We start from the raw sequence: 17,206 nt of genomic DNA, 5'->3' as shown, positions 1-17,206 counted from the left end.
GCCGTCTCTGATTAGCCTGTGCAGAATTTTTTTGTTACTACAATTGTATTTAAGAAATTCTTGAGCAATTATATTGTCAATATTTACCAGAATTTGATTTAACAAATGGAATATACTGGATTAACCGGCAATAAACAAAGACTGGACAAGTAGTAAGTATGCAGTAATACATAGAATCTGTTTGATAAAGATGTATTGAGAAATCGATTGAGTCGGGATTATACAACTCTATGCAGGAAGGGTTAACCAATTAAACAATATATCGTTATCAATGGCTTTATAGCTAATTTTTGTTTGTAGAGCAGTAACTCACCAAAAAATGTCATTTACCTCTACTAATGTAAAACAAGAAACCGTCGTAGACGGGTGATGCTCCCCAAAGTTTTTTTTGGTCACAATATTGCACTATATATTCAGAAAAAAGGAAACGTCTTGAGGGCACAGTAGTTGGGGGGACAAGAATTTTTTTATAGAAAATTTCAAAGGGCCATAACTCTGTGAAAAATCATCCGACCAGAACCCGCTGATAATATGCACATCTCCTCTTGGTAGTAAAGCTTCCCATAAAGTTTCATTGAATTCCAGTCATTAGTTGCTGAGAAATAGCCCGGACAAGAATTGCACTATATGTACAGTTAATGGAAAATTTCAAAGGGCCATAACTCTGTGAAAAATCATCCGACCAGAACCTGCTGATAATATGCACATCTCCTCTTGGTAGTGAAGCTTCCCATAAAGTTTCATCGAATTCGGGTCATTAGTTGCTGAGAAATAGCCTGGACGAAAATTGTGCACGGACGGACAGACAGATGAACACACGGACTGAGGAAGCGGCGACTATATGCTCCCCAAAAATAAATTTTGGGGGAGCATAAAAACAACATATTGAGGGTCAGCCCTCCCTAACCTACCCATAACAGACCAGGGGCGTATGAAAAAATTCCTCTGGAAAGCATTTATTCTTAACTTTGAAATGTTGTAAAATCATGTTAAAATCCCAGTTCCAACACCAAAGCTATTTGCCTTGTGACCATACCTTTCACACTGTCCACATGTAGCCTGGGATCTCTAGAGGAGGTGTACAACTGGAACATTGTGTTCAGCAGCTCATCTAGTCTCGACTGGTTCTCCACCAGATTGACCCAGAACTGGGACGGGGACTCTGTGTGACTTACAGTGACCTTTACCCTCTGACCCTGAGAGACCGTCGCCCTGACGATGTCTGCATGCCTGGCAACCATGTTATCCAGATTGACTGTACATGGTAGGGATTCCTCTGTGGTGACTGCAACACACATTTTGAGCTCATTCAATTACAGGTTCAATTAAATTTAAAAAAAATAAAAAAAGAATAATTTTTTTTTTATTTAAGTATCTGTCACTATCACCACTACTTGCTTTGTTATAAATTTTTCAACACATCATTTTTTATCATTCCAAAAAGTATAGAATCTGAGCTGAAGAAAGTTGTTTGTAAACAACCAATGGTTTTTACTTGAAAAAGTTTGAATGGCAACATAATACATTACACTTAATTTTTAGTCTAGTGTTTTTTAAATTTTATTTATGTCTTTACTACTAATTATGCCATTAAACACAAACAACTAAGTTCAAAGTCCCAATTCTAGTCTCATAGTCAGGGTTTCTTACTGCCTTAACTTGCACGAATGATCACAATAAAAAATGAGCCTCACTGGGAAAATGGGTCTTAATGCATGAGTGTGTAAACTGTCACCCCATATTTGCATGTTCAGTTTGCACAGGCTAATCAGTGACATTTTCCGCTTTTAAGGAATTTTTTGTTTATAGAAGGTCTCTTATTAGTGAAAATCAAGTCTTGGTGGAAAGTTTCATCCCTGATTAGCCTGTGAAAACCGCACAGGCAAATCTGGGATGACACATAACTCACATGCATAATGCCCCCCTCTCCCAGATGGAGGCACAATTCCAACTGTTAAAATTTACCTTTAGCATCAATTATGGGCAATTCAAGCAGATCAGCTACATTCTGAAGTTCTTCGTCTTCCAATGTTACTTCATATATCGGTTTTTGGGTCATGAATGTCACTGTCAGTTCCTTGTCCTTGGTAATCTCAACAAGTTGTTCTACTTGAGATGGCGTGTCCAGGCTACGGCCACTGAATTTGCAAGCGTATGCAAAGGGAGGCTTTTCACAATGTTGTTGTGACACAGCTCTTAGATCGTCATTGGAAGTTATCACATCACAGTTACCATAGTCAACAAATCTCACAGTGACTGTGTCAGATTTTACTTGTAAAACAGTGGCCCGGTACCAACTGGTGTCTTCTGAATATCTTGCGATAACTTTTTCATCAACCTTTAAAGTTGTCAAATCTAGAGGTGTGGCATCTGCAGCACCTTGGACTTGTTCAACGAGTTTGTTAAGGTCGTCTTCCAACTCTGTCAGCTGTATGTAGAATGTGCCGTCCTCATCAACATGTGATATATAACCGCTGGCAGGGTCCGATCGTACAACCTGACTGGGAAAGTTTGCATCGCATGTAGATGATTCCACTTTTATTGCTACCTTTTTCAGTTCATCGGTCACTTCATCAACACTATCTGATTCACTTTTAATATCTCTCACTAGAATAGTATCATTACCCGTTGCAAGTCCTATCAAATTAGCTGACACATCAACGCCATCAGCTCTCAACCTTACTTTATTACCATCTGCAATTAGTTCACAGTGCAGCTCTTTGTCCAAGGTCAATTCCTCAAATTTCTCTAAAGCTTCCTTTGACCATTCCCCATCTACTGGGTTCACACAATACAGCCCACAAGACAAGGCAAACACAGGTATTTTGAGTAGTTCATCTGAGATGTTTCTAAGGTTATCAGAGCTGGTCTCTTCTGAGTTTCCATAATCCACAAACTCAACAGTTGCCATTTTGCCATCAACCTTCACAACTTTGGCACGGTACCAGGCTTCATCCTCGGAGTATTTTGCACAGCATATCATTCCAATGGACATTGCCCCTACACCAGGCGCACTTTCGCAATGGCTGGTCACTTTCTCCATCAAGTCTGTCAACTTCTCTTCTTCGCTGACTTGTTGAACAAAGAATTCTGCCGGTGAAATTATGTTTGAAAGGTACACAGAGCAAGTGCTTGGTAATTTTGACATTGTGTATGCTTTGGAAACATTCAAGCTTGTACTGGCCATTGATTCACATACATCTTTCATTGTTGGTTTGACCGTTGGCTCTATGTTCACAAGTCCAAGAAGTTCACCCACATTTTCTCCAGTTGGAAGGGTAAGACTCACTATCGTGACTCCATCCTGAGCATCAATTATGGCAGCTGTTACCTCTTTGTCTTCGACCTGCTCTGTGAATTTGGCAGTGAGACGATTACTGGCCCTGCTTGCGTTCTCCAGCTCACACTGCATGGCTTGAGGTGGAAGGGCTACAAGGTCTTCACGCAGCAGGCACACATCAGTCATGTTCACTTTCTCGGAGTTCCCATAGTCAACGAAGAGAACTTCAACACTGTCAGGGTAAGTGGCCACAACTTTTGCTCTGTACCAGCAAGCATCAGCGCTGAATTTTGCTGCACATGCCATATCTATAGGGAAGCTCTGTACTCCTGTACCTGAATGACACTGTTCTTCAAGCTTTGCCATGATATCATCCAACTGGGCTTCGTTTTTCAGTAACTGGCACCAAAAGCTAGCAACCGAGTCTGTGTGCGAAATAATAACCTTTTCTGTGGTACCTGGCATGAGTTCTACAGCAGGAGGGTACTGCAATGTTTCAGTATTACCAAGTTGTGATTTAACAGCAACAGTCTCTTTCTCCTCTTTCACAACAGCAGCTTTCACTAAGTAATCCTTAACATTTGTTCCCTCAACATTGATATCAACAGAGAACAACCCATCTTTAACTTGAATCACCTTGCATTTCACAACAGCATCCTTCACCAAACCATCAAATATATCTTTAGCATCAGATGTGTATCCACTACTTTGAAGTGGTTTTATTCCCACTAATTTACACATGCCTGCCTGTGCCTTTTTTCTCAAGATTTCATCTACCGGAAGTCTTAGCTGGCCTCTTTCTACAGTATCAGCATTACCATAGTCTACAAATCGAACTTTACACATTGACCCCGTGACCTTTTCCACAAATCCCCTATACCAAGCCTTGTCCTCAGAGAAAGGGGCCATAACTGCAGTCCCTGGTTCTATGGACCCTGGGATCAGTTCTCTCCCCTGTCCAGAAGTATACACTGCTTGTATTTCCTCCACAAACTCCACTAAGGCATCTTCAAGACTCACTGGTTGTATCCAGAACTGTTCTGGACTCTCTACCCACGAAACATAAGCATCCATCTCGCTTCCGATTTCCAGATCAAGTTCAGTAAATGGGCTTTTCACGACTAAATCTTCAACAGGTTCTGACTTAACAGTTGCAAATGAGCAGTGACCCTTGGAACACATAGATTCACCGACATTGACTTCGTCATCAGTATTTTCAATGTTTATCATGTAACACAATCCACCACTCTTTCCAGTAACTTTAGCAACAAGATGTTTTTCCATTGTCATGTCTTCGAAATCAGCAACAGCCTGTTCAGACCAGGACTTGTTTGTTGCCATCACTCCATCCAATGCACAGCGAATTCCTTGTGTATTTAGCGTCATAAATTCCTGCTTCAACTGTTTCAACTGATCAGTTGGGACAGATTCGGAATTGCCATAATCAACAAAATGAACAACAGTTGCAGGCTTGCCTGGTGTAACAATTTCAGCTCTATACCACATATTGTCCTCAGCGAATTTAGCAGCACATGGAGCTCCAACGGCCGGGTTTGACAAAATCATTTCCCCATCTGCAACACCATTATAACAAACATTCATGTCCTCCATTAGCTGCTCAAGACTGGCGGTATTTCTTATCACTTGACACCAGAACTGATCAGGATTGGTAATGTAGACTGCATACACATCAATTTGTTCACCAATTTCCAATGTGACAGGAGAAAATTTATTGGGAGAATATTTATCTGGCTTATTTCCCTTTGAAGACGCATCCCCAGATGGTGAGGCCAGGACTGCGGTAGTTGTGGGCACAGGTTCAGCCCCCCATTCATCATCCCCAACAGTCGCGCCTGTAGCAGGTCCACCAAATCCCTGACTGGGCTTTGCTCCGAAGCCACCACTTCGGCTTCCCATCCCGCCATCACCAGCACCTTTCTTCTGAAATCCACCGGACTGCGCAGGCTCGTTTCCTACACTACTACCCCAGTCATCTCCAGAGCTTGATCCAAATCCACTGTCAGCAGCTTTAGCTCCAAAACCACCCCCACTTCTTCCAGCACCAAACCCACCTCCGCCAGAACGCTCTCCAAAACCGCCACTTTTCTCACCAAAGCCCCCGCCCTGTGATCCAAACCCACCACCACCGCCAGGCTTGGACCCGAATCCACCGCCAGTCTTGGCTCCAAATCCTCCACTGGAGGTGTTTCCATCTCCCCAGTCATCGCTTCCTTTGGTGGAGTCATTACTGGCACCAAACCCACCACCGCCAGGCTTGGACCCAAATCCACCACCAGTTTTGGCTCCGAATCCACCGGATCTATCACCTCCACCACCAAATCCACCGGATCTATCACCTCCACCACCAAATCCACCGGATCTATCACCTCCACCACCAAATCCACCGGATCTATCACCTCCACCTCCACCAAATCCACCCCCGCCACGTCTTGGCCCAGCTCCTTCTGAAAGATAAGGCAGTTATAACAGTGATCAACCATTCACCATGAAAAGTCTGCAATTCATCACTGCTTGTTGTCAGGTCAAATTTAGGAAAAAGAATATACATGAAGTAAAATCAATTTAAGTATCAACATTGAAAGTTGTTAGTGAATACGGCATTTTCCAATATAAAGGCTCCCGCCGCCATTTGCAAGTGGCGATAAAATCTTTCAATTTGTGGCCCATATTGAAGTTACAGTGTTTATTCATAGTATCATTACCACATAATATAACAGACATTCAAGTAAGAACTAGTGTAATATTGGGTTGTAATTATAAACTAAAGAATATTAGCATTTTTCATACTGTACACTTTGATTTAAGAATGAATACAAAATGGCTCATATTTTTTAAAGTGGAGAAACAATATTAAAATGGCAAAAATGAGTGGCAAAAGAAAAGTTTAAACCAGTGAGAGCCCTGAATATGCATTACACATAATGAAAACAGTTCAATGGGAAAATTCTTCTTAAAATGCCTTTAAGTTTTAACAAAAACTGTTATTGATAACTTAATTACATAGGTTTCTGATATTTAACCCTTTCAGTGCTGGAACCGAATTATGAAGGCCTTTGCAAACAGTTTGGATCCAGATGAGACGCCACAGAACGTGGCATCTCATCAGGATCCAAACTGTTAGCTACTCTTATAGTATTCTTTGAAAAAAATCGAAGAAAATGCTAATTTAAGATATTCAGCAGACAACATATTAGCAGACGACAAATTTCCCAGCATGCAAAGGGTTAAGGCTTCAACAAGCATGTATGAGCCTCGCTCTGTGAAATGGGGGTTAAATGCATGTGCGTAAAGAGTTGTTTGTGATTAGCCTGTGCAGACTGCAAAGGCTAATCTGGGACAACATTTTACGCACATGCATTACCCCTTGCATGCTGGAAAATTTGTCGTCTGCTAAAATGTTGTCTGCTGAATTTTTAAAACTAGCATTTTCTTGGATTTTTTTTCAAAGAATACTATCAGAATAGCAAACAGTTTGGATCCTGATGAGACACCACGTTCTGTGGCGTCTCATCTGGATCCAAACTGTTTGCAAAGGCCTTTAAAATTCGGTTTCCGCACTGAAAGGGTTAACTCCCTTTTCACAGAGCACGGCTCACATCAATTAAAATCAATATGCAATGTTAATATTGCTAACAGATGTCATGTGTTGAGCAGTAATTCTGTTTAATACAAGGAGCTTTTGTAAGTTTTAAACAGAGAAAGGAGTTAACTTTAGGTCATTTTAAATGGAACATGATACCTTATAACAACATCTACAGAACAGCTAGATCTACCAGAGCTCCAGATAAGGGCCGTACAGCCGTAAATACGCCTTTTTCCTGAAGATTTACCTATTTATTTTTATAAACTGGACGTACAATTACGACATTAATATCCATTTTACGCATTTATGAAAAAAATCTGGCCGTACCGATACGTCTGTGTCAGCGCGGCGTGAGTTGTTGGTCTCTAACCTAACCGCACTTTTGTTAATTTAAATTACCGAAAAGTTGTAGACTGGGTTCATATATTATTGTCTATTCTGTCACGTGATTTCCTGTAACTTGTAAAAGCAGCTCAAAACAACACTTTGTTGTCATATAATGACTACATACGGTGTCTTCTAACCATCCTGACATTAAATCTGTAAACCCAGAAAAAGACATTGTCGCCCCGATATAAAACGATTTGATTGCATCGGTGGCGTAAAACGTTAGAAAACACGATGGGAAACGGATGAGACAGTGAAATAAGTGTTCATTTACTTAGCTTACTAGTTGGCTTGTGTTTTCTTGTCAAGAAAAATGAAGAAATAGTATTAGTCATGAGTTTTAATGTGTAGTTGTATTAGCATCATAATTCAGAATGGAAAACCTAATACAGTAACTGTTTAAGAAGCTACATATATTTATTATAATTGCTGCAAACGTTTCTGTAAAGTCAGTTATACACCCTTCAATATCCAAGAACACGGGTAGTACAGTACTACCTGTATTTTTGGATATGGTAGTACAGGTACTAATTGATTTTAAGCGTTACTCCTTTTCTTTCTGTCAGTGGCAACCGTTACTAATTTCATAAATCCTTATCTGGAGCTCTGATCTACTGAGGCATAACCTGTACAAGGCTATTAAGTCTATAAGCAATGGATCTTATACCTTTGGGTGGGTTGGTGCAGTCTCTTGCCATATGTCCACCCTCTCCACACTTGTAACAGTCTCTGCTGCCACCACCTCTCCCACCACCACCTCCAGCTGGAAGTCAAGAAATGAGACACTTTAGGCCATCCTTAAAAATTCTTTTGTTTGGCATAACCCGACTGACCCACTAAAATCGTCCCGTCTGAATGTTTTTTTTTTGTTACTTTCCAAAAACAATTTTTTTTTGCTCGCCGAAACTTCTTTCCGCTAAATTTTTCCTGTCCGCTTTTTATCCTTTCCGGTTATTTGCGTCATTTAATTGAATGCTCTTTCAAGGATATCTAGAATAGCAATGAACAAAATGCGTACCGGTATTTATTTGAATCGCGTATTTATTTGACATGTGCATATGCGATTAATTAGACTTTAAATACAATTAAACCGCTCCTGTTTTTCTCGTATCCCTTTAATTAAAATACGCTGCTGTTGTTCAGGATAGTTTGGGAGTAAAAAACAAATTAATTAATTATCACCGTTCAATTCAATTCGGCAATCAGCAGAGATGTGTAATATTATTGCCATATAACTAATTATTTAATTATCACTCTTTTTCCAGTTCGGTAAATATTTGGTAGAAAGATAAAAAAGTGGTCAGCTTAGAAATATTTATTGACGGGTATTGTCATGTTTTTGTTTCATTTGCTTATCTCTTTATACAACTTTCCGACCGGTCGCTATTTAGGAGGCAGATGGCATTATTAAATGTGTATTCACATTATACAACATCTGCGCATGAATGACCCAATATTATCCGATAGCTCCACCCGTTCTCGCGTTTCATTTGACAATGTCATGTTATGTGTAAGCGAGCTCAATGCTGATATGCCAGCTACCATGTGCACTTCATTAACAATAAGGTCATAACTAATGTCTAATCGGGTACAGACCGGGTTTCGATAACTGTTCGAATTGCGAACACTTTCATTGAAACAAAGAGACAAATATAGAAAACCAGTCCTGATTAAAATGGTGGATGTTTTCAACAAAATTTTACTAGAATTTCGCATTTTCGTAATTTAGATTGTTCTTGAGCCAAATTCTTAATAGTTTCGCAAATGACTCAAATGGCAAACGACAGCGCGAGCATTGCGAATGTGTTATTATTGGAATAAATTCTCACTATTACAGGGCTCGCGCTGTCATTCGCCATTTGCAAAAGTATAGCGAATTTGGCTCTAGAAAAATATAATTTGCGAATATGCTTAAATCTCGTTAAATTTCATTGAAAACATCCGCCATTTTAATCCGGAGTGTTTTTTTTTAAACTATTTTTCTCTTTGTTTCCATGAACAATTTGAAGCGCATATGGTAGCTGGCCAATCAAGATTGAGTTCGCTATCGGGTAATATTGGGTCATTCATGCGCAGATAATGGAATACACAATTGATATTGTCCTCTGCCTACAATATAACGGCCGATGGCAAAAGTCGTATAAAAAATAAGCAAATGAAAAGAAGCGTAACACTCAATAAATTATTTTAAGCTGATCACTTTACAAATTTCTACCGACTATCGATCTGAATTAAAGGATGATAATTAAATAATTAGTTACATGTCGAAGATGTTGCAGCTTTCTGTTCTTGATTGAAATTAAAATGTTATAATTACTTTGCTGTTTTTTACTCACAAACTATGCTATAGTAAAGAAATATGTCAACCAAATAGTATATTAATTACGTTTTTGCTAGGTTACTTGTTTTCATTTTCTGTAGTCAAACGATATGCACATTTTATTTCATGTGCAAAATGCGTACAATTTTTCGGACTGTCGTTTTCGGTTTAAAGTATTTTTCGTCGATTATATTATATTTTCGAAGTTCTTTATAGACAAAATAGACTTATGAATACACGTGCGGTGATACGGACGGTGCAGAAAAATCTTTACCAATTTCCTTTCATGAGGCAGAAGACTTGGAGCTTTATTTGATAATTACCTTTCCGTTTGGTATATGTCGGAGTTCAATGTCAGAAAAAAAATTACTTAAACAAGAGGGCCAAGATGGCCCTAGTTCGCTCACCTGAGAGGAGTCAGTTCATTCAATCTTTACCAAATGTCAAACTTGACCTAGATATTGTCCAGACAAACATCCTGGTCAAGTTTCATCATTATTTCATCTGCGAGTCATGATCAATGTACCTATGAAGTTTCATGATCTTCTAGGCGTAAGCATTCTTGAGTTATCATCCGGAAACCATTTTTCTAAGTTGAGTCACCATGACAGGGTTCATACATATTTTCTCCAATGAAATTCAAGCACTTTTTAAGCACTTTTCAAGGGAAAAAAATCCAAATTCAACCACTTTTTTAGTCCGACCTACTGAAAACTGTATATTATTCTGTGTCACTTACTGACTAAATTTTCGTTAAATTGGTATCTTCTTGCTTCACATTCTATGTGACTTACAACAGTCTGCACTACCCTGCTACACTAACACTGTTTAATCAAAAGCAAGATATTTCATTATGATAAAGTATTTGACCAAAGGCATTACACATACCAAAACAAAACCTGTTATTTGTATTGAATATGTATTCTAAATGTTCTAAATGCACTCTTATGTGGCTTTTCAACGCCGATTCCACCATACTAGCGATCTCTATATCTGTTCTGCATACTTTAGAAGATGCTTTGACTTTAGAATCGGCGTTGTCAACAACCCAAGGGTACTTCAAAAGCCACATTTTCTGAAAAATGAACTTATTCGCTGGCATATTTCAACTTGTCAGCACTGTATTATAAATGGCATAATGTGTACAAAAACCCGAAGTAGACCGATTGGCGGAAGATTATTAGTAGTTGTCTCCCTTATGTTCTAAAACCCGTACCAGCCTGTACCGATCCAGTATAAACAGATCAGAACTGTCATATAAAATTGTGAAAAAAAACAACAACGACTTCGGACTCATGGAAAAGATATGAAATTATATATTTTTACCTTTGGTACTTTTTTCAAGCACTTTTGAAGCCCAAAATAAGCACTTTTCAAGCATTTTAAGTTTTTATATGCAAACAAGCACTTTTTAAGCACTCCACAGCCTTTACAAGCACTTTTCAAGGAGAACATTGAAATTCAAGCACTTTTCAAGGTCTGTGCGAACCCTGCGTGACCTTGAAAGCCATTGTGTGAATACGTTTTTTTGCACTGTGACCTTGACCTTTGACCTAGTGACCTGATAATCAATAGGGGTCATCTGCAAGTCATGATCAATATACCTATGAAGTTTCATGATCCTAGGCATAAGCGTTCTTGAGTTATCATCCAGAAACCATTTTACTATTTCAGGTCACCGTGACCTTGACCTTGGACCTAGTGACCTAAAAATCAATAGGGGTCATCTGCGAGTCATGATCATTGTAACTATAAAGTTTCATGATCCTAGGCATAAGTGCTCTTGAGTTATCATCCAGAAACCATTTTACTATTTCAGGTCACCTTGACCTTTGACCTAGTGACCTGAAAATCAATAGGGGTCATCTTTGAGTCATGATCAATGTACCTATGAAGTTTCATGATCCTAGGCATAAGAGTTCTTGAGTTATCATCTGGAAACCATTTTACTATTTCGGGTCACCGTGACCTTGACCTTTGACCTAGTGACCTGAAAATCAATAGGGGTCATCTACAAATCATGATCAATGTACCTATAAAGTTTCATGATCCTAGGCCTAAGCGTTCTTGAGTTATCATCCGGAAACCATTTTACTATTTCGGGGCATCGTGACCTTGACCTTTGACCTAGTGACCTGAAAATCAATAGGGGTCATCTACGAGTTATGATCAATGTACCTATGAAGTTTAATGATTCTAGGCCTAAGCGTTCTTGAGTTATCATCCCGAAACCAATTTACTATTTTGGGTCATCGTGACCTTGACCTTTCACCTAGTGACCTGAAAATCAAAAGGGGATTTCTGCGAGTCATGATCAATGTATCTATGAAGTTTCATGATCCTAGGCATAAGCGTTCTTGAGTTATCATCCGGAAAGCATTTTAATGCTTTGGGTCACCGTGACCTTTGACCTGAAAATCAATAGGGGTCATCTGCAAGTCATGATCAATGTATCTATGAAGTTTCATGATTCTAGGCATAAGCGTTCTGAGTTATCATCCAGAAACCATTTTAATATTACAGGTCACCTTGACCTTGACCTTTGACCTAGTGACCTGAAAATCAATAGGGGTCATCTTCAAGTCATGATCAATGTACCTATGAAGTTTCATGATGCTAGGCATGAGCGTTCTTGAGTTATCATCCGGAAACCATTTTACTATTTCGGGTCATCCTGACCTTGACCTCTGACCTAGTGACCAGAAAATCAATAGGGGTCATCTACGAGTTATGATCAATGTACCTATGAAGTTAAATGATCCTAGGCCTAAGCATTCTTGAGTTATCATCCGGAAACCATTTCCTATTTCGGGTCATCATGACCTTGACCTTTGACCTAGTGACCTGAAAATCAATAGGGGTTATCTGCGAGTCATGATCAATGTATCTATGAAGTTTCATGATCCTAGGCATAAGCGTTCTTGAGTTATCATCCGGAAACCATTTTACTGCTTTGGGTCACCGTGACCTTGACCTTTGACCTAGTGAACTGAAAATCAATAGGGGTCATCTGCAAGTCATAATCAATGTATCTATGAAGTTTCATGATCCTAGGCATAAGAGTTCTTGAGTTATCATCCAGAAACCATTTTACTATTTCGGGTCATAGTGACCTTGACCTTTTACCTAGTGACCTGAAAATCAATAGGGGTTATCTGCGAGTCATGATCAATGTATCTATGAAGTTTCATGATCCTAGGCATAAGTGTTCTTTAGTTATCATCCGGAAACCATTTTACTGCTTTGGATCACCGTGACCGTGACCTTTGACCAAAAAATCAATAGGGGTCATCTGCGAGTCATGATCAATGTATCTATGAAGTTTCATGATCCTAGGCATAAGAGTTCTTAAGTTATCATCCGGAAACCATTTTACTGCTTTGGATCACCGTGACCTTGGACCTGAAAATGAATAGGGGTCATCTGCGAGTCATGATCAATGTATCTATGAAGTTTCATGATCCTAGGCATAAGTGTTCTTGAGTTATAATCCGGACACCATTTTACTATTTCGGGTCATCGTGACCTTGACCTTTGACCTGAAAATCAATAGGGGTCATCTGCAAGTCATGATCAATGTACCTATAAAGTTTCATGATCCTTGGCATAAGCGCTCTTGAGTTATAATCCGGAAACCATCTGGTGGACGGACAGACATGAGCAAAACAATATACCCCCTCTTGTTCGAAAGGGGGGGGGGGGGGGGGGGCATAATGAGAAAACTGCCCCCCTCCCAGCAGCCATATTATTCAACTCACCGGAACCATTTTTGAACTCAACTCTCGTATCAAGGAAAAAAATGTTCTGAGCAAATTTCATGAAAATTTGGCCCAAAATGTGACTTCTACTGTGTTCACATGTTTTCACTATATACATATAGAGAAAAATGCCCCGCCCACTGGCGGCCATGTTTTTTCACCGATCCCGACCATTTTCGAACTCGTCCGAGATATCAATAAAATCAATGTTTTGACCAACTTTCATGATGATTGGGCAAAAATTGTGACTTCTAGAGTGTTTACAAGGTTTCGCTATAGCCAAATAAGGAAAACTGCCCCGCCCACTGGCTGCCATGTTTTTCAACACACAGGAACCACTTTTAAACTCAATCAAGATATCATTAAGACAAACATTTTGACAAAGTTACATGAAGATTGAACATAAAATGTGACTTCTACAGTGTTTACAAGGTTTTTCTTTTTTTTTACCTAGTGACCTAGTTTTTGACCCGGCACAACCCAGTTTCGAACTCGGCCGAGATTTTATTGGGGCAAAGCTTTTGACCAAGTTTCATGAAGATGGGACAAGAAATGTGGCCTCTAGAGTGTTTACGAGCAAATGTTTACGGACGGTTGGACATACGCCGGACAAAGACCGGTCAGAAAAGCTCACCTGAGCAATCAGGCGAGCTAAAAAAAAAATCCCTACCTACCTACCCACCCAAATTTACCTGGGTCAGATTATGCAAAACAAACAATTTTTTAAGGATGGCCTTCGCCACATTCTTAGAAAAATGGCCTTAATTCATGTGCATAGTGTTAACCCCTTTAAGCCAGTGCAGTCCCTGATAAGCCTGCGCAGTCCACACAGGCTAATCCTGGAAACACTTCCATGCTATATGAAATTTTCTTTTAAATGTAGAGACTTTCTTGAAACGAAAAATATCATAGAAGCAGGAAAAATCGTCCCTGATAGCAAGCACAGGCTAATCTAGGACAATACTTTGCGCTCATGCATTAAACCCCCTTTTCACAGAGCACGGCCTATATTATAAGGTGCCAATAATCCTGATCTGACACTGCTGGATATACCTTTTGGTGGGTTTGTACAGTCTCTTGCCATGTGGCCTCCTTCCCCGCACTTGTAACATTCTCTGCCCCCTCCGCCAGCTCCGGCTATGTAACAAACGATGAAGAACCACTACAGCAGACATCAACATAAGAAGTTTGACCAAGGCAATGTCAGAATGTTTATAAAATATGTAACAGTTGCAAAGATAGAACATGTTGCAAGCAAGGCTCTACATTTCTGATAATCTTAGCACAAATTACAAGCTTGTGATACAAAATATGTTTACATGAATGCTGACACTCGTGTTAATGTTAAACAAGAGGGCCATGATGGCCCTGAATCGCTCACCTGACTAACCTTGCTACATCAACTTAAATTCTATCAGACCTATATTCAATCCCAAGTCAGATTTAATTGATTAATACATTTCTGACAAAATTTCATTAAGACGTGATGAAAACTATGACCTATTTCATCTACACAAGGTTTTACTTGAATTGGCCCAGTGACCTAATTTCTGACCCCAGATGACCCATATACGATCCAAAATCAGATATTATCAAGATAAACATTCTGACCATATTTCATTAAGATCAGATGAAAACGATGACCTCTATTGTCAACACTAGGTTTTTCTATGATTTGACCTAGTGACCTAGTTTTTAACCCCAGATGACCCAAATACAATCCCAACCCAGATTTCATCAAGATAAACACTCTGGCCAAATTTTATTAAGTTTGGATGAATACTATGACCTTTTTTGTCTACAAGTTTTTTTTTTTAAACTTTGACATAGTGACTCTACAGTGTTTACAAGGTTTTTCTTTTTTTTGACCTAGTGACCTAGTTTTTGACCCGGCACAACCCAGTTTCTAACTCGGCCGATATTTCATTGGGACAAAGCTTCTGACCAAGTTTCATGAAGATGGGACAAGAAATGTGGCCTCTAGAGTGTTTACGAGCAAATGTTTAAGGACGGACGGACGGACACAGACCGGTCACAAAAGCTCACCTGAGCAATCAGGTGAGCTTAAAAGGGAGACAACTCTGTCAATTCAACATATTTTTTCATTTGCAGTTACTTCCCTTGACATGATAAACTATATAGTGTTCAAAAGCTGTTAATACTATATAAATGTTAGGAAAATGACCCCCCCCCAGCGGCCATGCTTTTTTACTGATCCTAACCATTTTCGAACTCAACTGTCATATCCAAAAAACACATGTTCTGAACAAATTTCATGAACATTGGACCAAAAATGTGACTTCTAGAGTGTTCCCATGTTTTCACTATATACATATAGAGAAAACTGCCCCGCCACCTGGCGACCATGTTTTTTCACCGATCTGGACCATTTTCGAACTCGTCCAAGAAATCAATAAAACCAATGTTTTGACCAACTTTCATGATGATTGGGCAAAAATTGTGACATCTAGAGTGTTTAAAAGGTTTCTCTATAGCCAAATAAGGATCACTGCCCCGCCCACTGGCTGCCATGTTTTTCAACACACAGGAACCACTTTTGAACTCAATCAAGATATTATTAAGACAAACATTTTGACAAAGCTACATGAAGATTGAACATAAAATGTGACTTCTACAGTGTTTACAAGGTTTTTTTTTTTTTTACCTAGTGACCTAGTTTTTGACCCGGCACAACTCAGTTTCGAACTCGGCCGAGATTTTATTGGGGCAAAGCTTTTGACCAAGTTTCATGAAGATGGGACAAGAAATGTGGCCTCTAGAGTGTAAACGAACAAATGTTTACGGATGGACGGACAGAGACATATGCCGGACAAAAACCGGTCAGAAAAGCTCACCTGAGCAATCAGGTGAGCTAAAAAAAAAATCCCTACCTACCTACCCACCCAAATTTACCTGGGTCGGATTATGCCAAACAAACAATTTTTTAAGGATGGCCTTAGCCATTCTTAGAAAAATGGCCTTAATTCATGTGCATAGTGTTAACCCCTTTAAGCCAGTGCAGTCCCTGATAAGCCTGCGCAGTCCACACAGGCTAATCCTGGACAACACTTCCATGCTATATGGTATTTTCTTTTAAATTTAGAGACTTTCTTGAAACGAAAAATATCATAGAAGCAGGAAAAATTGTCCCTGATAGCAAGCACAGGCTAATCTAGGACAATACTTTGCGCTCATGCATTAAACCCCCTTTTCACAGAGCACGGCCTATATTATAAGGTGCCAATAATCCTGATCTGACACTGCTGGATATACCTTTTGGTGGGTTTGTACAGTCTCTTGCCATGTGGCCTCCTTCCCCGCACTTGTAACATTCTCTGCCCCCTCCGCCAGCTCCGGCTATGTAACAAACGATGAAGAACCACTACAGCAGACATCAACATAAGAAGTTTGACCAAGGCAATGTCAGAATGTTTATAAAATATGTAACAGTTGCAAAGATAGAACATGTTGCAAGCAAGGCTCTACATTTCTGATAATCTTAGCACAAAATACAAGCTTGTGATACAAAATATGTACACATGAATGCTGACACTCGTGTTAATGTTAAACAAGAGGGCCATGATGGCCCTGAATCGCTCACCTGACTAACCTTGCTACATCAACTTAAATTCTATCAGACCTATATTCAATCCCAAGTCAGATTTAATTAATTAATACATTTCTGACAAAATTTCATTAAGACGTGATGAAAACTATGACCTATTTCATCTACACAAGATTTTACTAGAATTGGTCCGGTGACCTAATTTCTGACCCCAGATGACCCATATACGATCCAAATCAGATATTATCAAGATAAACATTCTGACCATATTTCATTAAGATCAGATGAAAAC

The 17,206-nt window shown here is 39.4% G+C and overlaps 1 protein-coding gene across 15 annotated transcripts in view; it reads right to left on the bottom strand.

Moving 5' to 3' along the window:
* LOC127861849 (uncharacterized) overlaps nucleotides 1–17,206 on the bottom strand; it is a 72,258-nt gene that overhangs the window by 24,738 nt on the left and 30,314 nt on the right. For 12 of the 15 annotated variants that reach the window (XR_008040324.1, XM_052400538.1, XM_052400546.1 and 9 more), the window contains exons 10-14: nucleotides 16,623–16,706; nucleotides 14,403–14,486; nucleotides 7,939–8,034; nucleotides 1,966–5,745; nucleotides 1,037–1,285 (exon numbers count right to left, since the gene is read on the bottom strand). Coding sequence is in view for 14 of the 15 variants with exons in the window: in XM_052400538.1 (XP_052256498.1) it covers nucleotides 1,037–1,285; nucleotides 1,966–5,745; nucleotides 7,939–8,034; nucleotides 14,403–14,486; nucleotides 16,623–16,706 (4,293 nt within the window). In the remaining variant the exon portion in view is untranslated. The remainder of the gene's footprint in view (nucleotides 1–1,036; nucleotides 1,286–1,965; nucleotides 5,746–7,938; nucleotides 8,035–14,402; nucleotides 14,487–16,622; nucleotides 16,707–17,206) is intronic. The other 3 variants (XM_052400541.1, XM_052400545.1, XM_052400544.1) reach the window with 3 other exon arrangements.

The sequence above is a fragment of the Dreissena polymorpha genome, chromosome 16, assembly GCF_020536995.1.
Source record: "Dreissena polymorpha isolate Duluth1 chromosome 16, UMN_Dpol_1.0, whole genome shotgun sequence".
NCBI lineage: Eukaryota > Metazoa > Mollusca > Bivalvia > Myida > Dreissenidae > Dreissena > Dreissena polymorpha.
Note: the sequence above shows the minus strand (reverse complement) of the source record. Positions and strands in the feature narration are given on the sequence as shown.